The sequence below is a fragment of the Meleagris gallopavo genome, chromosome 3, assembly GCF_905368555.1.
Source record: "Meleagris gallopavo chromosome 3, MGAL_WU_HG_1.1, whole genome shotgun sequence".
NCBI lineage: Eukaryota > Metazoa > Chordata > Aves > Galliformes > Phasianidae > Meleagris > Meleagris gallopavo.
Genome location: NC_139406.1, coordinates 34,260,971 through 34,288,543, shown reverse-complemented (window position 1 = coordinate 34,288,543; position 27,573 = coordinate 34,260,971). Strand labels below are relative to the sequence as shown.

General features: G+C 37.9%; 1 protein-coding gene across 1 annotated transcript in view; it reads right to left on the bottom strand.

Annotated features, from left to right (window-relative positions):
* Window positions 1-27,573, bottom strand: part of GABBR2 (gamma-aminobutyric acid type B receptor subunit 2) — a 444,892-nt gene that overhangs the window by 27,984 nt on the left and 389,335 nt on the right. Inside the window, exon 14 of the mRNA XM_085220593.1 lies at window positions 9,212-9,322. Within this exon, the coding sequence (XP_085076719.1) occupies window positions 9,212-9,322 (111 nt within the window). The remainder of the gene's footprint in view (window positions 1-9,211; window positions 9,323-27,573) is intronic.

Here is a 27,573-nt window from a genome sequence, read left to right as displayed (position 1 = left end):
ATGCGCTTTGTACTTACACAGAAACTAGCAGGCTCCAGCCACCTATGTCCTTAAATAGACACTTCAATCCTGGACTGACTGCTGAACTGTCAGCCTTGCCTTCCCATTGCTGAGCTTTTCTGCTAATTTATTTAATTCTCTTGCCTACAGCACATATGTTGCCATGCCACACGTTCATGAGCAGTCCTGGCTGAAAGGCTCTGAAAGATATTTACTTTCAGCTTATGGAGTGTGGCAAACTGCAAATACACATAGGCAGAGGTGGCCCTTCCCAAAAACAGAAGCTGCATTTACCTTTGTAATACTTATGGAAGTCTTCCTTGGCTCCATTCTCACCTTTCTTCTCTCCATGTACTCCTAATGCTCCTGTAGGATGTGGTCATTTCCAGGGCCTTCCTTTTGCTCATAGGTCTTGTCATGGCACTAAGCTTGTTGGAGTTCAATAGACGTTTAGATGACACTCTCAGACATATAGTCTGATTTTCGGGTGATCCTATGTGGAGCCAGAAGTGGGACTTGATGTTCCCTAGGGGTCCTTCCAACTCAGGATATTCTGATTCCCCCTTCTTCCACTTTACCCATTTCCTCTTGTAGGACCAAAATCCATACCTACTCTAAAGGGATGGAGGTTAGAGGGTCTCAGAGTCTCTCTGGTAGGACCTAGACGGAGAAGCTGCTTACTGAGCTGGGTATTCTTGTGCCAAAGAAGCAGCTAATCCCCTAATGCATTTTCCAGATCCCCTCAGGTAACCGAAGTGATGCTTTCAATGAGGAAGGATGCAGACACCACTTCTCTGCTTTTGAGACTGGCACTGTGCACAAATGAAGCAGAGAATGTATGGCTTCCTCTACAGACTTTACAGATGCAAACTGTAGTCTGCATTGACCTGACTGCACTGGAGTCCAACACTGGCAAGGTCTTTTCTCAGGCAACAAGCGTATCCCTCCCAAGCATTCCAACACATCACCAGTTGCCTCTTCTGCATTCCCTGCACTCTTGCTGCAGAGCAGCTCAGCTGAGTTGCAGATTCACACTTTAGCAGTGCCTGAACTGACAACTAGGCTGAGGTCTTAAAGAAGTAGAAAGCATACCTGTGTGTGTGCATCTAAACTGTGTTTAAAAAGAGATGAGACCGTGACTAACTTTTTAGTTTTAACCCAGGGGCCTCTAACCATAGCAACTATGTTTACTGGACAGCATATACTTGCTATAATTTGTCTTCTGTTATAATTATTAATGAGAATGTTAGGGTTGCAGATCATCCCTTGCTCTCCCCCAGTTCTTCAAGATGAACACACTCCCCTCCAAAAGCATTATTCTGGGAATATGGCCAGCAAACCTAAATGACGCCAGCACTTATTACAAATAATGGGCATGAATTTATAGCAAAGGCAGTTATAAAGTAATTTAAAATATCAATTATAATGGAAAAAAGATCACTTGAACAGTATTGTGGGGGTTACAGTCTGACCTTCTCATTTATAATTGAAAACAGTATGGAAAATGGTTGAGTATCTTCCAGCTGAAAGGAAGATATTTATTTATGTGATAACGAAAGAAAGAGAGAGAGGCTCTTCTGGCAAGTGGGTTTCCTCTGAATGAAGCACTACAAATTTAAGAGCATTGTTTTTAAATGTTGTTGGCATTTGGAGTAAAATGTTTGCCTCAGAAACAGAACTCTCCTTTTCTAAAACTCATAGCTCATCTTTGAGACTTAAACATGGATAAAGCAGAGATTTTCCACAGCCTGCTGCCAGGATAGTGGTGATCACAGACATACTCCTTGTTTGCTTGTTAAGAGTGTTTGCAGAGCTCCACTGAGCTGATGAGATTCCTGTTTTGAGACACAGCTTTCCAGAGAGAACGTGATGCTTCACTTTCTCTCCACCTGCCCTTTTCACATTCTTCTCTGTTCCTGAGGCTCAGCCAGTGTGCAGAAATTAGTCTCTTTTTTTGACGGCAAAAGGTCTGAAGCTCCCTGAAATGATTTGGCTGAGGAATAGGATGTGGATATTGTTAGTGACAGGTCCACAGTTCTGTAGTTTTCTGACAAGTCTTCAAAATCATCGAACGATACAATCATTTGAGTTGGAAGAGACCCTTACAAGTCATCTGGTCCAACTCTCCTGCAATGAACAGGGACACCTACAGCCACATCAGGCTGCTCAGAGCTCCATCCAGCCTGATCTTGAGTGTCTTTAGGGATGGGACTTCCACCAACTCTCTGGGCAATCCGTGCCAGTGCCTCACCTCCCTTACTCTAAAAAACGTCCTGATGTCCAATCTAAATCTCCCCTCTTTTATTTTGAAACTATTTCCCCTTGTCCTGTTACAGCAGACCATGCTAAAGAGTCTGTCCCCTTCCTTCTTACAGCCTCCCTTTAGATAATGAAATGCTGCTCTCAGTTCTCCCCAGGGCCTTCTCTTCTCCAGGCTGAACAGCCCCAGCTCTTGCAGCCTGAAATGTTTGGGTCTCAGTGGCCCATTTCAGCTGCTCTCTACACCTGGTACCTAAACTGTAAGCATTAATCTTCCCCAGCTACATAAATCAACCTTCCCATTGTGCTTGGGGGCACCTAAGTCTTGAGGCTGCTGAGTAGTTTAAGGACTATTTGATGTTTAAAGCCTACTGGGATTAGCAAAGCAACTGTTTCTTTTCCCGGTGCTCCTGGAGGGCTCAAACTGGTAAGGCTTCTCGCAGTGCAACCACACAAAGCACAGCATCAGCCATATTCAGTATTGCAAGACAGCGATACTGGTGATCATTGCATGGTTTGGACAATGTGGCACAATTTTTAATTTCACCTAACCCCCCCAAGTCAAGGTTGTTTTCAGAAGCAGCTCTCAAACTTTTTTTCAAAGCTGTCAGTTTTTATGTAATGAGAGACTGGCTGTCTTAATTACTTGGGCGTGGGATGTTAGCTCTAATTGCTGCTGAGAATTTTGATTAAACACTCTTTAGAGAAGGCGTGCAAGAAACACACTGGAATGGATGGAGGAAGCCAGCTCCATCAGTGCTAAATGTGCTAACTTCAGAGAGGGACAGGACACATCTGTCCCCACTGCTTTATCCTGGCTCACTAAGACAGCTCCTCTCTGACAGCTGCAATTCCCCTCTTGAGGTTCCTGATGTATCCCATGTGTCACAGAAGGAGTTTGAGCAACTGAGGGCTATGCATTCTCTTATACAGAGTAGTTATCAAAAAGTTAGACAGCACAATTTTCTACTAAGCCTAATGGTCTAATTCAGGTCTCTTTGGGGATCTCAGCCAAAGACACTTTGAAAATGCAACTAGGAAGGCTTCCTGCATAGCTAAAACCATTAGTTTATAAAAAGTGCCTTTTCCCATATAGATCTACTAAATACATATCCTGTTAATGTAGAAAGCATAAATATTGTTCTGTGCATTCTAGGAAGGTATAGGCTGTACAGGAAAGATTCATTTGTTTTATTTGTGTTTGAGGGTATGCAGCTTCTGTTTGGCACCATGTTGATTTGGATTGTTACCTTTGCAGTAGTTGGTAAGCTGATTTTGGCTGTGTTGTCAGCATATCTAACAGGGCTATGAGAAAACTGCTGTATAAATTTGGGGAAAACAGTGCCTGAAGACAGTGGAGTAATCACTGCAACTAATGATGGAATTTTGGTCTTTAAATGAAATATATGAAGTCTTAGAGGATAAACAGGAAAATATACTGTTTGTGTTCACAGAGTTTAACAGGCAATCTAAGTTTTAAAAACTTTTTACCATCTAAACTGAAAGCTGAGAACTGAGTAAAACTGTTTGTAGCTGAAGTATAGGAAAATATTCAGCACTGCTTTTCATCTTGTTCAGCAGAATTACTGTTAAGTACAATGATGATTGCTTACTGACCCACAGCATGTATTAATACAATCGAGGATCTGGTTTGCTACCGGACTACAAAGACTGGCAGATGACAGGCAGGGGATTCCTTCTCCTCCTGTCTTCCTTCCTTCCCTGTGCTTGCCATAAACCTGTTTGTCTATATGTTTTATTTCAAAGTCACACCTGCTTATACTCTGATCATGGGATATGAAATATTAATGAAGATGAAGAAGGAAAATTTTAGTGAGGATATCAGATAATAGCAGGGAAATATCAGAGAAAATAAATCTTGCCGGAAGTCTTGCCACAGTCATACTTGCCAATAATGAGAGGTTACGGTTTTGGAAAGAGTGTATATTGGACCAGCCTGCAGCTTTGCAGCTAGTTACTGTATCATAGTAGCACTTACTGAGCTCAGTTGTGGATCACAGCCCTGCTGTGCTGCATAAAAACAAGCATTTACTTCAAAATCCTTGCAGCTTTTTTTTTGTCTTTTTCTGGCTTTGGTACTGGAAGATATCCCCTCCCGCTGCCCCTTATATAAAGGCAGTTCTGGACTCTGCCCTGCAAACATCTTTGACTCTGAAGCAATCATAAAATTGGAGCTGTGCGTTTCCATATTCATGTTTATTCACTACCTTCATATCATCCCAGATATAAATGTCAGTGAAATGGCTGCAGATTTTTTTCAGTGGGAGCTTTCCAAACTGCAAAAAGAAGCATGCTGATTTTTCAGGTGTTCACTGGAGAGCTGAGCAGCAAAAAACACTGTGCAGTTTTCAGGAAAATTTATAATAAAAAAGTGATTTTATTTTTTCTAAGTCAAGTTAGCAAATGGAAGGGCACATGATCCCCTCGCAGGTCTCCTGCCTTCACAGTCATTGCAGTCTGACATCAAACCACTGCTCCCTTCCCTGATGAGGGATGAGTCAGCCGTGTGTTTAACTCGTTTTCACAGAGCTGCCCTAGATACAAGGTACTAAAGGAAAGCTTCATATTTCTATTGAGCATTACAACAACAGCTAAATATTTTTTGAGTTGCGAGAGGTGACATCCAGCTATTCAACCAAAGGGCTTTTATTTTTTAAATGTGGTGGTAAAGTATGGCCTTGCACAGACTGAGCTGGATTGGCATCTGCAGGAAGCTATGGTCACCACACGTCCAGAGAAAAATTGTGTCTTTATGCTTCAGCCTTTCAAGTCAGTTAATAACATCTTTTACCTTCTTTCTCCACAGCATTTGACTTCCTTACATATAAACTCTGCTTAGTAATGAAACACTTTACAGTAACATCTGCGAGTAAGTATCCATTTAGAATAGCTTTATACAGTCTGTGGCAAAAGATCACCACAGATAATCACAGTACTGTAAAATGATCAAACATCTCTGACAAAAACGTGTTACAGCTAAGATATATTTCTTTCCTATAAAAATGGTGCTAAAAAACATATAAGGGTACTTAATCCCTTACTGCAATATCTCTAGTATTTCAATAAAACATTTTAAATTTCTTATGGACATAGGATGGAAAAAATCATTCTACAAAACCATATAGTAACGTATGCTTTGGATGCTAAAATACTGTCAATGTATGAAACAAAATGCTGGAATACAAATAATGAAAAGGAATTTGACATTATTTTCTTATCAGCCTTGTTAGTGTATCAATTTTTCTTTTCATCATCATGATGTTTTTGTCCTTAGCAAGGTAAACTAAGGACATCACTTTAAAAATTACGTATCACAAGTGGTCAGTAATAGGAGTTATAGCTTAAAAAAAAAAAAATTCTATTAATGATTACATAGTAAAACTAGGATTTGACATGCATAGCAACAGCAAAGTGGAAAATATACCTTGACTTTGACAGCCTGTTTCTCAGTAACTCAATAGTACATAATAATGATCTTACATCAACAACAGAATGAAAGAAACTTCCAGCACATAAACAATTTGAGTATAATGTTAACTAAATGCGTTAGGAGGAAGAGGAGAATCAAACTGTAACTAGTCCACTGTAGTTAATAAACAAAAGGGCCTAGCAGTCCAGTCCATCCTTAATCTGGAACTGCTCTTTGGAAAAAATGCTCACACTGCTCAGAAAGATGCTAATAATGCAGCACTGGTAAGTTTACAATATGATTTCTACCCGTCTTTAGAATATACAAAATAAAGCTACTGTTTGACTTCTTTGACACTGTCAGAAATCAAAATTAGACAACTAGGCCTCAGAACTGATGGCCACTATGTATATACACAGAGTGGCCTTACATCTGTAGGCAGCCTTTTAGGAACTGAACCTCATATGGGAAAAAACAAAATCCAGTATATATGATGGGACTTGGCCAAAGTCACTAAGTAGACAAATGTGAGGTACAAAGGCAAGACTCAGCATAGCAATCTTCCTGTTGTCCTCTGGTCGACAGTCCTCTATCATCAGTCCTTTATCATCAGTTCTAAGGAATTTGAAGACAATGATTGCAAAGCCTTCATGCAGTTAAGATGCATTTCCTTGTATCACTTCAAAGGAAAGTGAAGAACTATGAATCTGAATTTAAAGGTTTGCTTTGTTTAAATGTTTACTTACTTTAATACAGAAGAAACTTGTATGTCCTGGCAACCAAGGGCTTCCTTCACCTTCCCTGCCCCCTCTGCCCTTCCATGCTCTGCCCTAGCCTAAATGATTAATTCACTGCATCGGCACATTTAAGTCATGAGACTGGACGGTATTTATCTATGTGTTTAAACCACAGAGGAGAAGTACTTTTTAAGCTAACTCAATTTTTGTATTCTCAGTTAGAGACAAGAAGTAGTCACTGTGCACAATCTTGGCTCAAGTAAATCACTAAGACATTTTGCCTTAAATATTGTACTGTAGTTACCAATATTAGCTCTTAGCATACAGGATGTGAATTATAGTAGTAATAAAAATGATAATAACTGTTACAAACTGCAGAGTTTCTCATTAGATAAACCAGTATAAAATGATACAGTGACACAAGAGATTCCAGGATTTTTTTTGTTGTTTGAAAGACAAACTGTGCCTGGGGGGCAGAAATCTGAAACAAGTTTGGTGATGAGATTAAAAACATCAGTCCTGTTGTCCTCATATCACACAGGTGTATGTGCTCCAGGAGAGTAGGACACTGCAGCAATTATTTGACTGATTCAAAACTCTCTTTCATATATAGAAATTTGTGTAATAAGGGGGCACTGGAGTAATAAAAGTATATATTTTACTGATGGTTATGAAACACTGTGTGCCTGAAATAATTATGATGAGTAATGCCAAATGGCATTTGCAAACTTAAACAAACTGAGTCACACATCTTGTAGAAAGCAGTACGACATACATGACAACAAACCAATCTACGGCAATGACTTAATGAGAGCCAAAGTAGTTCAACTGCTGTCCAGAACAACATAAATAAAAAGGAAACAATTCAAACATTACCATTACCTGGGAATTTTTTAAAAAAATATTTAATGTTATTTTTCCTGTCTTCTTACTAACAAATTGCAGATTTTTTTTTGAAAATATTATAGAAGTTATTTTTGCAAAGCAAATAATTTTTTAAAATCCTTCAGTATCTTTTTTTTAAAGATTTGAATTTAATTTATTTGCATCACACTAAATGAACCAAACATACTTTCATGTTACTTTTTGAACAGAATAACAGAGAAAAATGTCTTAAGCCTTTATATGGTGAACAGTGACAGCTTCTACATGGGAGAACGTGAAATGAACTGTTCAAAATCTCTATGCAATGAGATTGGAAAGTAATAAGAATACAGTAAACCTGTAATTCCTTTTAACGTATTGTCTAGAAAAATTCTTGTATTCAAAGGAAAAAAACACTCATAACTGCAGAGTAGGAATTTACTGATAAATATATCAGAACAACAAACAAGAAAATATGCTAGGAAAGAGACAATAAAGTCAAATGCCTTGTCAACAACTGTACTAAAGGTCACATATTTGCTAGCTGTTTTACTGTCAGACTGCATTCCCAGTGCTTGCCCTCAGAACTGAAATGCCTAGACATGTGCTACACGTCAATGAATCCAGAACCACTTGAGCTACTCAGTAAAAAACGCTAAGATGCAGAATCTCTCCTAAATCCTGATCCCCAAGGTGTGATCAGGTATGTTCTCTCTTTTGGTCTCATAGCCTTCTTGAACATTCTTCTGAAAATAAGTGTCTATTGGGAAGTGGGAAGGATTTCTTGTGGTCAGAGATGACAGCCAGGAGGTGGAGAGACTCAGTGCAACTCCCTTCTCTGCACCACAAAGCAGCTGAGTGTATAGAATAAATTAAAAAAGCTCTCATCCCTTCCTATTGAGGTTTGTACTGCATACCTAAAGATCTTCTAGCCTGTTAAAAGCAGAGTGAAAACAAGCAGGACTCTGCAGCCTGGTAGCAGCCATTCTCTGTACAGCAGAAGACATTCTCCGGGCACCAGCATCTCACCATGCCCTGCTTCCCCACAGCAGCAGCACATGCCACGCTGAATGGGAGCAACTGACCCAGTCTTTGACGGGTGTCCCTCTGAACAGGCATGCTACAAATGCACAGAACAGATTGAACCCTTCAGGCAGTGTAAGCAAATGTTTATCTGGTTTTAGAATCCAGATGGGGCTTAGCTCAAGATAGGTGTTCATCTGGTCAGTGCTGTCAAAAATCATATTTTTAGAACCTTGAGGCTTAGGGTATGAGAATCTTTTAATCACCAATGGTCATTTTTTCTTTTTTTTTTATCTAAACTATCAAGGTTTCATATTGTTGCTTCCTGAATTTCATTCTATTAACAAAATATTTTATGTAGATGAGCCATTGTGAAAAAAGGGATGATTTTGATTCAGGCTCCAAACTCATCTTGCATTGAATCATAGGATCATAGAATCATTTGAGTTGTAAGGGATCCTTAAAAAGGTCATCTAGTCCAACCCCCCTGCAATGAACAGGGATACCTAAAGGGTGCTCAGAGCCCCATTCAACATCTCTTCTTGATGGGCATTTCCAATGTGGAGTCAAGTGTTTAGAATAAGGTAGCCCCACCCTTTCAGAGAACCTCGGTGGTCTGAAATAAAGTTGTCTAGTTAATAGACCTATCTTTTCACTACTAAATTTCTTGGTTGGCAGAATATCTCTAGTTTTCAGCTTTAGTTACTATTAGTGTTCTATTTATTTGATACATTTATGTATTCTCATACCCACATATAACCACTTAACAAACTTTATGAAAGATGTATTAAAAAAAAGCTTTAACTCACTCCCAGCCATCAGTAAAACAAATAGAATTCAGTTCAAGCCTATCAGAAAGTAGCTTGAAAGCAGCTTTTACAGAGTAAACTGTGCTTACCATCAGGAGCCCCTTATATGCGTAGACAATCCCAAGCCAAATTGTCATGTGAGTGTTCTCGCAGTGCTCCAAGATAGGTCGGATGGAGATGTCTCTGCCTGCAGGGTCCGGCTACAAAAATAAAGGGTGAGATATTTGGATATAGGTTTTATCTGTATTCATACCTCAGAGGCAGTTAATCTACACTCAGTAGCTTGAGGATGTGTAGAATATTCAATGGGTAACATGAAATAAAAACTTGTGATGTCTGTTCCATCAACCTGCAAAGGAATGGAGTAAAAAAGTAAAGACTCTGAGAAAACAGCTGCATGATAATTGACCAGATGAGGTCACCTCTACTGCAAACCAGAGAGAAAACATCCGAAGTCACTCTGTCTTTAACTGTGTCAGTCACATTTATCAGCATTAGGGCACCTATTTTTTTACAAAGTGAACAGCTTGAACACGCAGCCATGAAAATAAATGTACTTGAAGTCATCCTTCCTTTCACCTGCACTTCTTGTGTCACTGGCAAGTAGCTGATAAACAGTGTATGAAATACTGCTGTGTTTCAGATGTTTATTCAGTGATAACCATGAGCAAAATCAAAGACCATCTATTATGGAAACCACAGCAGCAGCTCAGTAGATAGTATAAATCATCAAAAATGTGGAGCAAGTGAGTGTCCGTGCAAAATTTAATATGGCTAGAAGTTTTGTAGATTTCCATTAATTTTGGAAAGGAGATTGTATAAATGAGCAGAATCAAAAGGATCTGCAGACTGCCAGGAGTGTTTGTATGAGGGAGAAGTTATAATTAACGCTCAGAGAATCCTGCAAGAACTCATCTTTTTTGTATCAAGAAAAAAAATAACATTCAACACAGAGGGGACAGGTACAGCTCCTATGCTGCCTATAATTAGGATATGGACTAGGTTAGAGTGAAACTGCTTCTTAATGGTGTGCATGCTATAGGAATACAAAGCACTTCTTACATGTGATTTTAAGAGATACTGTTTTCATTAGGTACCAGAGAATGCTCCTTTTGGTTATTCAGAGCTGTGTGCTTCTGTGTTGCTTTCAGAACAGGCTGAAATCCTGACAGCTATTTTTGGTTCCTGCTTTGAAACACTGGATCTGATCTCCAGCTCAAGTGAGATCAATGCAGATGCAGCTTTCTGTACCTGGGTCTCCCTGTAGGCTCTGCAGTTTCCCTTTGTGACGAACAACACATATAAAGTGTCTCACAGTACAGTAATGATTATAACATAAGCTAAGGAAAAAACACATTTTTACCAACTGAAATGCAGAATTGTGTGTGGAAGGACTTTAGAAAGATCTGAGTTTATTCTACAGCTCATTCTTGCTGCTAGTGTGAATTTTTCTATTGACCTCAGAGGTGACAGCATTAATGCCCAGCTCTCTTTTCTTCATTAGACATTTTAGATAGGAGACATTGTCCCTGACCTCATATAGCTAAAAAAATCTTACAAGTAAGGGAATAGACATGGGAGGAAAACTCAGCAAACAAGCTCGTGTTATGTGCTGCATGGTGGCAAGATTCACAACCTCCCTTGCAAATCTTGCAGCAGGCAGCACAACAACATTTAAAATCTATTTTTATCCTGGACTTATGTAGATACCCTGAGCTGGAGAGTAAAGTTCTTTCAAAAAAGGTTGCACAAAATCAAATAGAAATGAGGGCGGCAATAGTAACTCTCTCTGAGTTCATGCTTCTATCCTAAACAGCTGCTGATGGCTAGCGAACAACCAATGACCAAAGAACTCAAATAGCTGAAAACATGAAGAAGCATTACAACATTTAAGATACTACAAATGTTTGTCTGGGGACCAATAGAACTATCTATTTCTCCCTGAACAATTTATTTGCACAGAGGGGAAAGCCCACTTTCACGTCATCATTAACAATCTGCAGCGTCCAACCATTTTTAACCAGCTCCAAGTAATTTGAATTAGTCCAAACTCCTGTTGGATCAGCAATGGATAACCTTTTTATTTTCACTACGTGGCTACTCTCTGATGCAAATTTGCTTCAAAATTGGAAAGTCCCAGTTCATTACTCAAAACTGAAAGTCCCAGTCAGAAAAATGATGAAATGGAAAACACAACTTGTTATGAAATTGTAGTAGAGAGAACAGTCCCACTCAATTTCCTTAATAGGAAGATTGCCAGATTTTATAAGCCTATGATAATTTTAAAAATATGCTAATTAAATAATACAGTGTATCAAATAATCCACGTGAGATAAGTAAGTCTTGTGAAGTGCTCTGGAGGAATCAGGAAAAGGGAGAATACTGACTGCAGCATCAGCCAAATTGTACATGGGACGGCACTTCTCCAAAAGCACTTTCCAGAACCACAAGGTGGGAACATATTAAACCAAATGTTGTGGAGTATTTGTGCATTTGGAGCTAAGTGTCAGCAGGTAGGAGTAATTTTACAGTGCACCGACTTTGCTGATTACTTGTCGCTGCTGCAGAATGACATTCCTGGTGTACTGCTTTTAATTTGCCATTCTGTTTCTTCACTGATTTTGCATGAATTAACTAATCATAGCAAAAAGCTGGGTTAAAAAAACATATGATATTTTCTGATGTCAAAAGAATTTTTAAAAACTCTACAATTACAGCTGAATGGCGCACTTCACTGACCTCCCTAATCATCCACCATTTATGCACTTTGTTACCGCTTTAGAGAGGATGACAACATAAATGCTACCAGTGATTATATATGTACTGGAAATTTGCCCTTTCCTTTTATAGAAAACAATATAAATGCCCTTCAGATGACATTCTCAAAGCCTGAAGACCTCCTATCTTGTGATTAGGCAGAAGCTTTCCTACCTCTTCTGAAACCTAATAAGGTTTCTGACATTGATATCAGTTTCTGGAGTGTTTTCTGTGCTTGAGTGTAAACAGTTTAATCCATTCACTCCATAATGGCACACATGAGTTGTGTGCCAACTCCATAAAAATGCTTTTTTTATATGAGATCTGCTTGGTTTAGGAAGCAACTCAAGTCAGTAAACAGATAACCTACAAAATGATTTCCCCTTTTCATGCACTTTCAAACTGTTATTTGTTACTTCTGTAGTTTGGTTGCCTTTTGATTTTCTTTGCTCTTCAGTCTGCTGGTGGGCTGGCAGATCCTCTTCATTGGAGGTGAGAAATGGCTTAGGTGGGTACTGCCAGATGGAAGAGGAAAGCTTAAAACCATCTGGCAACAGCAGGGAAATCTGCAAGAAAGATCAGGGCAGGGGCAATGACAGAGATTGCTGATTGCCTTGCAAATTCCTGCACAATGTCAGACTAGCCCAGACACAACAAGAATCAAGTGAAAAGCACAGTTTCAGTGGAAAAAAATACGCACAGTGTGGTGGCCAGCTCTTCTTGCCTCATGCTGAGGTGTGCAAATATGGGGCACCCTGCGGCACTTTTGCCATCTGGGAAAGGTGTTGTTTGGTCCATATAAATAATGTTCAAGTCTCCTTTCTTCACCTAGAACTACAATTTCTTTTTCTCAGTGTCTATTTAATTAGCCAAAATCCATTTGGAAAATATTCTGCACAGTGAGAAGACATTTCTGTGATGGCAAATTTATCACAGAATCGCAGGTGTTGGAAGGGACCTCAAGAGATCACTGAGTCCAAACCCTCGATAAAACAGATACCCTACAACAGGTCACACAGGTAGGTGTCCTGATGGGTCTTAAATATCTCCATGACCTCTCTGGGCAGCCTGTTCCAGTGCTCTGTCACCCTCACCATAAAGAAGTCCTTCTGTGCTTTTTTATGGAACTTCCTATGGTCAAGGTTTAGGCTGTTGCTCCTTGTTCTATCACTATACACCACTGAGAAGAGCCTGGCCTCATCCCAGTTCATTGCTATAGCTACACATAGGTCTTCAAGGGAGAAGAGGTCTACGCTCCACAAAACATCCAGAAAAAGGTTTTCTGTTTGTTTCCAAAACGTCTAGCCCTCCTTGAGCACTTCTCCATGGTCATCTCTCAGGATTCTGCTGCAAGGACAGCAGATAATCACTGAACGAGATCTGATGCTGCTTCAAAGAATAGCTCACAGGTGAGGATCTCAGTAAGCTTTTTAAGATGCACTGCAGATTTCCAGTACATTTTATTATTTCTGCAGCTGCAGCTTCATCAGTAAGAAAATCAGAATATTAGGCCTATAAGCTTTTTCAATGATTGATATGGAAAATAAGGTAAATAGTTGCAGCTTCTGTTTACTAAGTTTAAAATGAACCGTGCAGTTCCCATCATATAGGAAAATATGGGATGTTATTCTTCCATCGATCTTCATATGCCATTCCACTCTCTGTTTTATCTTCCCTTTAAATGGCTTCCATTTAACTGGCATAATGACCGTATACTATCACTGTTCTGCAGCATGAATTAGACATCTTTGGCATTTTAAATTTGGCACACATAACAGTCATATGGAGACCAAATACGATTCCTTATCTGAAAACCCAGACTTTGCTAAACAAGAAGATCACCTTTACTTCTTTTTTAAATTAACATTTTTTGCAAGGATAATTATAGTTAGTTTTTACTGTAAATGCTGTATGTGCAGGTTGTAACAGACCTTCCTCTGTGCTAAACTACATATCCATATGTAAGGTGTACCAGAAAAGGATTTAAGCAGGTTTTATATTGGCCAGGCTCTCAATTGCTGATGAAAATAGAAAGAGAAGAAACACATGCTGTCTACTTCCCAGTTACTTAATGATTTGGGGATGTTTTTAGAGCAAAACAATGGTGATACGAAAAAGTGATTTGTGAGGAAATAGATCTTTTTGAGTGTTTTTTATTTGGTGAAGTCATAGCTTCTTTGAATTCAAAATAGCAAATGCAATACTGTGTTAGGGTAGCTCACCTAGAATGTCTTCCAATCAAATATTTGGTAAGCAACTAGCATAAAAGTATACTTATTTTTGTCCATAGCTGGGCTTGGGTTCATATACACTATGAAACATATCGTATGTTAACTGGTAGCTCAGCTGACTGCAACACTTACTTGATTCTTGCAATGCACTGACAAATTAACTGAGATACACTCAAGATTAACAGAGAAGATCAGTTCAATTTTGTAGTAGTCTAATGATTTTAGACACTGACTGATTTAAAGACTTTTTTTTTTTTTCATGTATTTTCTCTTTTTTGAGTCATGGGAGAATTTGAACATAGAATAGAAAATCAGCTTTTAATAAATGAGCAAACAACTAGCTGATGTGGTAAAGGTTGGGTTTTTTTTCCAGCATAGGAGAACAGACTCTGGACCAAATACCTGTCCTTACACGTGGATACTTCATGCCTCATGGAATAGAAATGCAAAACATAAAGCTTCTGAGCCCAAGAGAAGGTAAGGAGAAGGTTCTGAACAACCACAGTGGCCACTCCATCCACTGTAAAATGTGAATGCCAGATTTTCTCTCATATAGACTCTGAGGAGAAAATGCTTTTAGACTTGAATTTGGATTAGTTTTTCGGAGTGTTTAAATTTTATAAATTTGCAATCAGAAAATTTTAAGTTGTCTAAAAATGTTTACAGTGATGACTATGAATACACTTCGACAAGAGAGCATGCATCATCAGTACCCATCTGAATATCAACAATACTCATAAGAAGCACAAGTTTAGGATCGTTACATTTATTTTTCCATTATGTGAGCTAGAAAAGAAAAAAACTAATTTCATGAAATAGTTACGATGACTCCTGCCTCCAACCTCCAACACATTTTTACCATATAATAATAATCATGGCGCTATCAGAAATGAAGATATTACTGCATTTCTGTAGCTGAAGGCAGGAAATGTTATGAAGGTTAAGCAAATTGCCAAGGAAAACTGAGAGGAACTCAATCTACTGAGCCTTACATCTTTGACTTAAATAAGTGATCTTTCCTTCAGTATAAAAATTCTGACGTCAATTTTTACTCTTCTGGAGGTAGAAGTTTTCTTCATTAAATTTCTAACTAGAAATTATAATTAGAAATACTAATTAGAAATTTACTGGTAAAATTTTTGAAAGAAACTTTCAGTCTTTTAAAAAATATATTTTTGGAAGAAATAATGACTTGAAATTGCATTTGTGAATAATTTTGTAATTCTTTGTATATGTCCCTCTACAAAGTTATTTAAAGTGAAAATGTGTTACATTTTAGGTTGAGATTAACTTTTAAGACAGTATTATTTATACTAGTTATACAGCTTAAAAAAAATTACAGGTATTTCAAGTCAGTCAAAAACAACAACAAACTGTCTCTGTGTTTTGCAAAAGGTTTACAAGCCACAAGTGGGCTCTGTAGAACAGTGATGTGAAGCAGGTTGCAAGATTGGAGGTTTCCCACATGTATCTGAACACCACGGGAGTAAAGGATCTTTAGGTTGTCCAGGATGATTGCACGGTAGTTTCTGCTTTAATCATTTTCTTGTTGTAGTGAAATTAATCTCCCTTCATCAATGAATTGTAGGGCTGCTCTCATGGAGTTCTTCTCCCAGTCTGTACACATATTTGTGATTGCCCCAACCCAGGTGCAACACCTTGCACTTGGGCTTGTTAAACCTCATTAAGATCTCATGAGCCTACTTTTCAAGCCTGTCCAGCTTGAATAGATATTTGCCAGAATACCAACACATGAATTCCAATTTTTTTTCATCTTGCCACTTTTTTTTCTTAATTGAATTTTGTAAAACATAACAAGATGTACCATTTAAACAAAGGAAAAAGGAGTGCTAATACATTTTGTATACTGAAGGACATTGATTAGTATTACTTATTTTACTTCACATGCCACAAATATGAACCCAGGCCTATCCTTAAAAGTGGATGGTAGCAAAGAAAGACCGAAAGAAAAAGTAAAACACGTTAGATATAACCACTGTAATTCTTACTACCACAAAGCACTGAAGTCTGATGAAAGAGTCACAGTGATAACCACACTGTACTATCTTCAAAACAAATTTACTTTCTAATTCCCCATCTGCCTCTTCTACAAATAACTCCACAAAAGAGTAATAAGACATTCTGTATTAGTGTGATTGAAAGTTGATAGCATAAGAGCTATTTATAAGCCCTCGTATTGTGAAAATAGAAAAAACCCTTAGCAGCATTATTTATAAAATCACTTTACCTAATGACTTTTATTTTAGTGTGACAGCACTTCATAAATAAAACTGTTTGGATTGGGGGATTATAATAATAAAAATATTAAGGAAATTTTTGGCTCTCAAAATGCAGTTTCATTAAAGCTAAAATTCAAAACTATGAAGTAAACCAAATGAAAAAAGCCACAACAATAACTACAATACCCTGCAAACAAATGCAAACTGTCAATGAAAGGAAAAGGCAAAATTCTCTTTCTTTGTGGAGTGTTCCAAAAAACTGTGACTAAGTCTTCCTTCTCTGCACTCAGAGATCTGTTCAGTAGAAACTTACGTTGTATTATTTCCTCAGAGAATGTTGCCCCAATTATACATCTAGGGACTGGGTAATGAAATGTGTCTGAGTATGTGCATGGAAGCAGTGGGACAAGCGTTACAAAGACTTAATAAAGGACTCTCAGCAGCAGAACATATGTTTTTCTTTGAAGGGAGGGCAAAAGGCCAAGATTTGGAAGAAAAGCGGGTTAGACGAAGGAAGACCTTTGTTACCACCTAGAGTCTCCTGAGCTGCAGACTCCTCCAGAGATGTGCACTTTGTGATATCAGCTCTGAAAACTGAGGAAAAATATTCTTCCTTCCCTTTCTGCCAAGCTGCCCAGTACTCAAGGTGACAAATTGGATTTGTAGGTTCTTTTACAAATATTTCTTTCCTAACTATCTTTCCTGCTCCCCTGAGACCATAGAAGCCACTGGGGTAATTCAGTAGAGCTGGTAGAGTCACTCTCTGCTGAGGATTTGCTGGCAGGTAAGCTTGAGTTGTATGCAGGGATGTGACTTACTGTTCTTAGCGCTTGGAGAAACAACACTTAACACTTTCTATTAAATAAAATATCTGTGCCCAGGAGCCATAAATCTGCTCCTCCCAGCAAGAACAACTCTCAGGTCCTCAATTGTGTCCAGCTATAGGCCAAGGAGGGCAACAACAGCCCTCCTATAACTTTCTCATATTTTATTTGTATTGCTATAATTTCTTCAATTTACAAATTCTGATAATATTTATTACCATGCCTATCTGCATTGCAGTTCCAGTGACAACAAATGGATGCTGTCTTTTTGCAGGGAGTGAAAATCCCTTTCCTAAGACCATCTTAAAACATACAAATAAGATGTGCAAGAAGATATAAAGTCAGGTTGCATGACATTTTCAGAGGCAAATATCAGTTTACACCACTGTTCCTCTCTGCAAGCACTAATAAATATTTAGTTTCTGGGCTTCCACAAATGCAAATTATTATTTCTCTTCTTGACAGGACTTTTCATTTATTTACCCATTCTTTTATACTTTTCAAAATGCTTTGATGATGGTCCATCAATCCACTGCTGGAGGATTTTGCTGCCATTCCTGTGACTACTGTAAGTCATAATTCAGAAACTGCTGCATTATGCATAGGTCTTTCCTTTCTCTAAAATTTTTTTAAGTAAAACTTCAATTAATAAATACTAAGGCTAGCTTAATAGGGATCTTCTCATAATTATATCACAACAATTGTAGCAGATGCATCTCGATTCCTCCAAAGTCATTCTGGAATTGATATAACTTCCCTGTCGTAAAAGTTGTTCTATCTAAAAACAACTCTCAATTTCTTGTTGACAGCAAAATGTAAGGTACATCTCAGTATACACAAATACATGAAAACCTTCTTATCTCTTATAAGAATTTTGAAGATTTCTTTTACTTCTTCTCTTTGCAACTGACTCAGATATAAACATCGTTACACATCACAATCCAAAAATTGAATAGGTAAATAAATAAAAAAAGGTCAGGCCAACTTAAATCTTTTTATTATCTCCAAATATTTAGTTACTTTTGACCTTTTAAAACTGTTATCCTTATTTAGGATAACATAACCTTGAAATAAAAGGTTATTTTGAATTAAAAGGAGATTTACTGCAGTTAACAAAGGTCAACAGGAATATTCCTACCAAAATAATTCTGTATGGAGAAAATTATTGAGGTCAGCTGTTTCTTACATGTATATAAATCTTCATGTTTTTTGAGAAAAATGCATCAGTATCTAAATTAAGGAATATTACTACCAGTAAGTTAGTTGATTCATTTTTAAAAAGTAAATCCAGTTTCCACTTTTTCTGGAAGAGTTCTTTTGCAACTGCAGACAGAGTGCGTTCCTCGTTCAGCTCCATTCTGAGCCTGCTGGAAGAAGCTAATTCTGGAAACTCTGTTTAAGATGTGAGAATCGTTTTATACCTAATTCTGCCAGTTTGAGAATGCTTGTTTAGAGTCTTAACAGAGGATTTCCAAACATTCAAACTTAAGAGTTCAACAGATCTTATATTAGATCAAAGTGACAGCAGTGAAGAACCACGGATGTTTTCAAGAATTATGTCAGCAACATCTACAAACTAGAGGTGAGCACAGAACAGAAGCACACAAAGCATACCTTGATATTAGGTGGGAACCTATTTCAGCTGTGAATGACGTAGACCTGGGCAAGGTAAAATTACTCTTGGAATCTTAAACAGATGCCTTTCCTGCCTTAAGAAAGGAATCGGAAGGGAGTACTAAAGGATCCCACAGTTGTATCAGTGTTGCAGTTACATGAGACAATTTTTGACAACTCTCATTTTCATCAAAACACAGGATGTAAATTTCCCTTGCATTAATTTATGTTTGAAGTAAAATACCTCCTTTAGAAAAAAAAAAACATTCAGTGGGGGTGAACCTATATACCTCTTTCTACGCTGCCATAATGGCATTTCTGTTGACTATAAAAAAAACTGTCCCTCATTTTGCCCCTCTTTTCTAAAATGAACTTAATATCAGGTTCCCTGAGTCCTTTGCATATTTTGTCTACTGAATTGAAGTGGTATGTAACAGTACATTGTTTCTACTTAGATATTTACAGATTTTGGCCCTACAAATTGCTTGTTTTGTTTTGTTTTGTTTGTTTGTTTGTTTTTGTTTGTTTTTCATTAGACATATATTTAATCATTCCTTAACAAGTCCTATGTCTCTTCTTTGGATCACCTCCAGTTTGCCAGTATGCTTCCTCAATTCTGAAGAATGGGATGGAGCACACTGAACTGGTCATCTTCGCCCTGATGCCATAACAAGGATTAATACTACCATTACATGACAAGTGCCATATTTCTTTCTTCATTTTTGAAAACTTCTTAAACAGAGAAGTAAAGGTAATTAAAAAGCCATAGGAAAGACAACAGACAATTCTCAAGTCTTATTTATCAAGTATTTCTCCTGATTTGAAAGTGGTACTTGACATGGTTAAGATCCAATAATAGTTGAAAGTTACACGTTCCCAAAATGCAAAGAGAATGGCAGTTATAGAGATTTTTGATTTTTTCCATTACGTCTTCCTTCTACAAATAGCGATTTCAATGTTGCCACTTCTGTTGACGCTATCCAGAGCAAAGCAGGTAGTCCTGGGAATTTTTTCTCTCAGTTCAGTAAAACTTTTATGCAATATTTCTCTTAAATTATTTATCTACTTTCAGTAGCTGTCAAAACAGATTTCATTTAACACTAGTCTACCAAACACTTTAAATGTTGCAGGTGCATAGCTCTCGTATACAATACAAAAATTTCAGTTGGTAGGGAAGCAAAACAATGTGAAACAAAAACCATAAAATGCATTTTATATTTCCATAGAATTAGGTTTTTTTACTTTGTTAGCCTCCATATCATGCAGTAGATTTTCTTTAGCTTTTGAAGCATGTTTGGTGTATATCTAGTACAAGCAGGTAACTCAGAACTGATTGTATTATGGAGTGCAATTCCTATATCTTCTTGACAAAAGTAGTTCATCTGCTTATTTATAAGACTATGCTTCATTGACTTCCTGTATTAAAAAATCCAGCCAAGAAAAAATGGCTTATTTTCAAACTAAAGAGTTATCGGGAGTATAGATCTGTAACTATTCTCTGATGTTTTTTCATAATTCTTTTCCTATAGTTGTATATCAGTGTATATCTATAGATATATATTGTACCTCCTGATGTATGAACTTCAAGTTGTCTTAGTAGGCACAGAGTATTTAACCTATGCATCTTCCCAGTGCCAGAAGTTAATTAAAAAAAAAAGACTGCTTCAGGATCCACTATTGGCAACAAATCCTGGGGTCCTGCCAGGCCTCAAAGAATTGATTGGGATGGTTGCTTCTTCAGTAAAGTCATAGAATCATAGAATGGCTTAGGTTGGAGGACACCAGTCTGTAGTTGCATGAGTCTTCCTTCCTTTTACATCAGCCTGTTTCTACAGGACCCTGGCTTGCATGTCATTTGGCCCCACAGACTCATACACATTCAGACTTATGAGGTGATCTTGGACTTGCTCTGCACTTACACTGAGAGGGATTTTTCTCCCTCGACCCCCACCTGAAATTCTGGGACACAAGAGGTGTGGGAAGCCTGTGTAGCCTTGAAGACTGAGGCAGAGAACTTGTTAAGTACATCAGCCTTCTCCATATCTGAGGAGGCCAGTTCTTCATTTTCATTTATCATAGGGGGTACACTCTCCTTTGTCTGTTTTTCCCTGTGTATTTAAAGAGTTCCTTCTTATTGTTTTTCACATCCGTCATTAAGGTCAATTTCAGCCGTGCCTTGGCTTTCCTGACTCCACCCCTGCACATCCAAACAGCATCTCTATGTTCTTCCCAGGCCACTCCTCCCTACTCTCATTGCTTATACTTATCCTTTTTTTTCCCCTCAGCCTGACCAGCAGGTCCCTGCTCAGCCATACTGTTTTCCTGTCTTGTCTGCCTGATTTCTTATTCAGAGGGATGGAGAACTCTTGTACTTTCTGAAAGTCATACTTAAAGTGCTGCCAGCTCTGTTCTATTCCTTTGTCCCTAAGGACAGTTTCCCAGAGGATCTCATCCAGTCATTCCTTGAGTAGTCTGAAGTTTGCTTCCCTGAAGTTCAGGGTCCTGACTCTGCTTTTTGCCAGGCCTGTACGTCTGGATATTGTGAACTTGACCAGGGCATGGTTGTGACAGCCCACGCTGCCTCCAGTCTTAACCTACTCCGTGTTGGTAAGTACGAGGTCCAGCAACACTTCACCTCTGGTGGGTCAGTCCAATACCTGAACCAGAAAGTTCAGTGGCCTCCAGGAGTCTCCTGAATATCTTGCAGTCCTTCCAACCAGCCTCTGAATCTGCCACTTCTTTTTTTAACTGGCTGTACTTAGTGATTTTATCATTCTTCCCCTGATTTTTTTTAGGGATGCATATTACATAATTTTATTTTAGAACATGTGCAATTCTTCTGGAACCCTTTTAGAGCTGACATTAAAGCACTCAAAAATTTTTGCTCAGCACAGCTCCTGACAAGTTACATTTGCACCGAAGTTTTAATTTCTGAGATCAAGGCACTGAAAAGAAGCAGTGAATAGATCAGTGCCTTTGTTCTTCCATAAAGTTTCTTCCTGGTCACCAAAAGACAGGCAGAGGACTAGATAAGCAGAGACAGATAGGCAATATCAGCACTAGGACAGAAAGCCCTCTGTTCAGAGAAAGCAGCAGATTTCTGAAGGGTGACAGCTGGTGTCAGCTGGGTTTATCTGAGCAGCATTCACCTCCTTTGCAGTTTCCACCTACTGCTAGTAGCCTGTTGCAAGCTTCAGGACAAAACCATTCTATCTGAGCCAGCCAAGCAATTATTATGCTGTCACCACATTGCCTCTAAGGGAGCACTGTGACAGGGCTTTAGAAGAGGCAGAGATGTGACCTCATGGTGCTTTGTACTCCCTTGGAGCAGAAGCAGCCTGACCAGCCTACTAAGATTAAGCAGCATCTGTACGGCCCTGGGAAATCTCAATTTTGATGATGTGCTTTGTGAAGCTAAGGAAAATGCAGAATGTTGTGCTACAGGACTCTTAGCTGAACTTCCCCAGACTAAAACTACATAGAGTATCTACAGCAACAGCAAAACGATCAGACATGTTGGCTCTTCTGCTGGAAGAAGCTTTCTTCAAAGAGAAACTGAAGCTTCAGCTTGTTAATTTATATTAACTCATTTGAGGCTTGAAGAGCCAGTGGTAACAATTCGTAATCACTTGGTTCACTGTGCAGCAAAGGAAACATCTGGTAAATTGATCAGAAAATGAAACAGGACCCTAACACAGACATCAAGGATGGAAATAAGCCTTGGGAAAAATGCTGAGATTTGACAGAGCATCAGAATCTGAGCTTTTTTCAATTACATAAAGGACTGAAACCTTCAGAACATTTTGGTTCAAGGAAACAGTGGAGAAGAAGAGAAATGGTGGTGAGAATATTCCCTCTTTCCTGGCATAACTGAGCAGAGAGAGAAGAGGGGATAAAGCAGGAAGTGGGCAAGTTCACCTGCTCCTCCGGAGCATCTTCTGAGCATCTGCCATGCTCTGCAGCTGCCAGTAGGGTATGAACTGATTCAGAACAGTCCCATACATGGTCTAATAGTTTACATACGTAATCAACAAATAGAAAATAATTCTTCTGTCACATGATCATTATTTTTCTATCTATGGAGCAGGAATTTACTCTAATTGCATTAACACATCCTTTTTATCTTTCGATGAACATTTATAGAAGTGATTTTTCTTTCTGAAATGTTTGTGTAAGTAAATGTGTACTTCTATGGCAACAAGATCTGATGTTCCCACAATCACCTTGACATTATTTTATGAACACATCAGGCATTCAATACAACAAATTAAGCAATAGCAATTACTACTTGGAAATGAAAAAAGCCACATTCTTAGAAGGTGATTGATGGCTATGAAATTCAGCTCTATAGCAATCAGAAGCTAGATTCATCTTTTAGAAATGGGAGATCCTATCTAGGCAAAATACATGCACATTGTTTTGATCTTGACTTAACAAAAATGGCATCAGCAGAGAAAAAATTACCCTTAAAATAAAAATCTGTCTAATGTTGCAATCCAAGCAAGAATGATTGCTATTCATAGACGCATTTGTCTTCTACTAAGCAGTGCTAGGATATCAGCGGAACAAAGAAATGTAAGAGTTTGAGTTGATTTTGATTTTGTTAAAACTCCAAGAATTTCATATTGCACAGAGTGAATAACTGGCACAGTTTGTTTGCATACAATTTTTGGATTAGAACAGCTGTTTGTGAAAAATATTGAAATCATTACCAAAGTAAAGTTGATTCAAATACTTATATTATTATTTTCAAGATGAAAAACAACTGGGTTCTTACTTTAAATTTCCGGATTATTATATGTTTTCGTGTTTCTACCTGGGTTTATTATTAAACATCAAACAAACATGCTCCTTACAGACAACTTATGATAGCCTTCCTTCATTAAACAGGATCATTTTCTACAAATAATTCTCAGTATAGTTATTAGGGCACCATGTGGATTAAAGCATAGTCAAAAATTAATAAGAATATCTGAACCCAGTGCTTCAAAAGCAGGTAGTCTGCTTTTGCATGTTAATTAATAGATAGTTTGCATGTTAATTAATAGTTTAGTGCTACATGAACAAACTGTCACAATGTGGCCCTGTGCATTTAAATTTTTATGGAGGCATATTGTTATTCTTTAAATACTTCTTTTGCCCCAAAGAATAAAGTCTGTGGCATCTCGATTATTATATCTTCTAATTATGGCTAAATCAAAGGTTTTAATTTACAATGTAGTGTATTTATACACAATGCTTTCAAGTACTAAATGTTGTAGTCCCAGCATGCAATTTGGACTGAATCAAGCATCTGTGAATCAAAATATTCAGAGATGAATTGTTCACATGTGAATCAAATCAAACCTGAGGACCACGGCCTCCTGTAAGAAGCAATAGGAGCTGCCTCCAGTAGACTCTCATCCATATTGGCTGTGCAAATATGTTCTTTTGAATTAAAATTATATTCTCATTATCCAGATTCTGTAGTTTAGTTTCTAACCCCAACACACTTTCATAAATGTGACTTCTGATTCTCTCTTTAAATTGCACCGAGATTGCCAAAATAGTCTCAAAGGAATCCAATAGTTTTTAGCTCTATGGTTAAAATCATTTGCCTATGCCACAAGTTACAAAGATACAGCCCCAATACCATTTGTTGCTTCTGGATTTCTTGTCAGAATACTTAACATGATGGAAAATGAATGAAAATAGATACTCTATATATAGACACACTTGTGAGTGGCTATCTTCAACCCTACCATTCCAAAATTATCTAACAACTAGAACAATACAAATAGAAATAACAAACACACAGATGAAGGGCATGACAACATACTATAGTATCTTTATAGCAAAACACTTAAAAATGGCTTTAAAGGACAGGCAGGTGCAGGCTGTGTAAGCAAGTGAATTACTTTTGTGCATATGGACAATGGCAAACAAACAGACAATTATGTTATTAAAACTATGCATCCATGTGACTGTCCAGTAGGATTATTGGTCTTGAAAAAAGGGTGAAAAGGAGTATCTTTTTCTAGCTGCATGAGTAAGTACAAATTATGATTTTGGAGCCAGTAGCAGTGTCTAAAAATCGATCGCTGTAGTTGTTCATTCCCTGTCATCCAGCTGCCAAGGCTGGGAGACTACTTGTGCCTTCACCAAAATGGATGGGAATATTATTTTCACTTTAGTGACTCAGAGTTACAGCGCTGATCTTTAATATTTTCAAGCTTGACAGCATTCTAACAACTGCAACTGCTTTAAATTAACATTTATATCACATATGGGTTTAGGTATACATACTGAAATGAAGTCCTGTGGACTGAACATCCATCAGTGGATGCAGCACATTAGGTACACATTTGAACCACATCTTCTGACTTAGTCTCATTGAATATGAGCCCAGTTCTTGTCTTCAGCTTTGTGACTCATTCCCAAATTGAAATTCTGATCTAGACAAGTACAGAGCTCTGCAGGGAGGGAAGTCAATTCATACCATACCAGTCAAGAACCAGATTAAACCAAATCTTTTATATTATTAAAGTGTGAATGTGTGTATGTGTGGTTATAGCTTCATGACATTTCATATGATATACGTTTTTCTTTTTAATTAAGAGTAAATTAACATCTCACAAGTTGCAAGTTGAAAATTAGAAGTTCTACTTTAAATTTGTATTAAAAGTCAGAGTTATTACTTAATAACAAGATCAAAACAGAAAATCTAACAACCTACCAAAAGCTGTCTTTTAAAAACACAGGGATTCAAAATGTTTCTCTAAATCGCTGATTAGACATTTGTCTTTGGACTGATTAGACATTTGTCATGGCAACACCAGCCCAGATAGAAACCTGGAGGTCTTTTTAAGTTCTACCCTACCTCTACAACCACATTGTAAAAATTATGTTGTACAGTGACAGCCTAGAATCTTGTACGATAAGCCTGACTTGCGGGGGCAGCTCCTACATACCATAATACAAAACGACAGCTATTCTTTGCAGGTGTTGCATTCAACTATTCTTACAATACTATAGCATGCACAGATACATCAGTGAGCGCACAACAAGTCCAAGACTTACTGAAGATGGCCAGTAGTGAAACCAAAGTGTGGCATCTTCTTCAAAAGCCCAGAGTTTACACATTGAGCATTTAGTGCATCTAAGAAAAATTGTGAGCCCCCAGGATTTCTTCTTATGGATAATAGAGTCTCTTGTGAGTGGCAACTTTAGGAGTAACATGTAAAGTGCATACTTACAAATAGTGGATCTATGTCAAAACTAAAGTGCACAGAGAATAAGGGAGCAGAATAACATCTATTATGTTTTCATGTCTTTTTCACTTTATATCTGCATCTGCTATAGGAAAACTATTGCTCAGTCAACAGACTGTTGGGAGGGCAACAGGACATCAGGGCATTCCCATTTAAATATAATCCATCTTCAGCGAATCATGGAATAACTGAGATTGGAAGACATCTCTGGAGGTCATTTTGTGCCCTGTGCTCTATGTGGGGTCACAGAATCATAGAATTGTTTGGGATGTAAGGTTGCTCAAAGCTCCAACCAACTTGGCCTCAAACGCCTCCAGGAAGGGGGCATCCTCAACCTTATTGGGCAACTTGCTCCAGTGTCCATTATCCTCACAATAAAGAATTTCTTCCTAATAGCTAGTCTAAATCTACCCTCTTCCAGTTTAAAACCATTTCCCCCCATCAACTAAGGTCACCACATACCACTTCTCTTTAGTGGTGTGCAGAGTCTTTCTGAAAGGGACTCTAGGGATACCTTCTTTGCCCAAAGTTGGCCAAGCCGTACAACTGCAAGGGAAGACATAAGAGCTAGTAGCTTTCAAGCATGGGTTTGGTCTATGTTCAACATGAATTGTAGATATGCCAGTGGAATATTTTGTGCACAGATTTACACCAAAAATGCCATCTCTTATCTTCTGTTTGGTGTTCACATATTTGTCTTTTCCTCTAACATGTGTCAAAATTCCCCAAGTGCTGGATACATTGAAAATTTATGCGTGCTTTACATTTAACTTAAGCATTTCCATAGCAACCGTTAGATTTTGGGATGTTTTACTTTCCTCCTAAGGTACAGAATTTATTATTCTCAGAACAATTTCCCACGCTGTGTTTAGCCACATTCGTATGACTTGCTACAATTCAATTTTCAATAAAAATTGCCATATCATTTATCAGAATGAAGAGTTTTAACAAACAGATGGACTTTTACAACTTACATCTCACTGTTTAAACAACTAGTTCTGCACCAAATGGAGCTAATGAAGCCTGACTGCTTAGAAACAGTGTTTTTCATTGATAGATATAGGGGTTAGTTAAAGTTCAAGTCCCAGGTGTTCTTCAATGTCCTTCAGCATTCTGATGTTCTTTACTTTTGAAACAGATCAAAGATGTACCTTCCTCTATCTTTATATTTTTTTTCCTTCTTCTTCTTTCTGTTTTACTCAGATACTCTACTACTGGGAGAGCCTAAAGGATGAACAAAGTTACAGGAAGACTAATATCACAATGTTCACAATGACATGAAGATACGTAAAACAGATATAAGACTGTATGGTCTGTATGCAGAAGTTTAGATTAAAAAATTAAAGGGGCTTGAGTTGATATATGGTGCACCAAGCAGTTATGAATTGATGACCCACACTGCTGTTACACCAGAAACAAGGGCATCCTTGAAAAACTTCTAACAATATAAGTAATTCAAGTAGGAATAAAAACATCAAAGCAGGTAAAAAAAGAAGTATGTTACAAATAAAGGATAACTGTGGAGGTATAGAAAG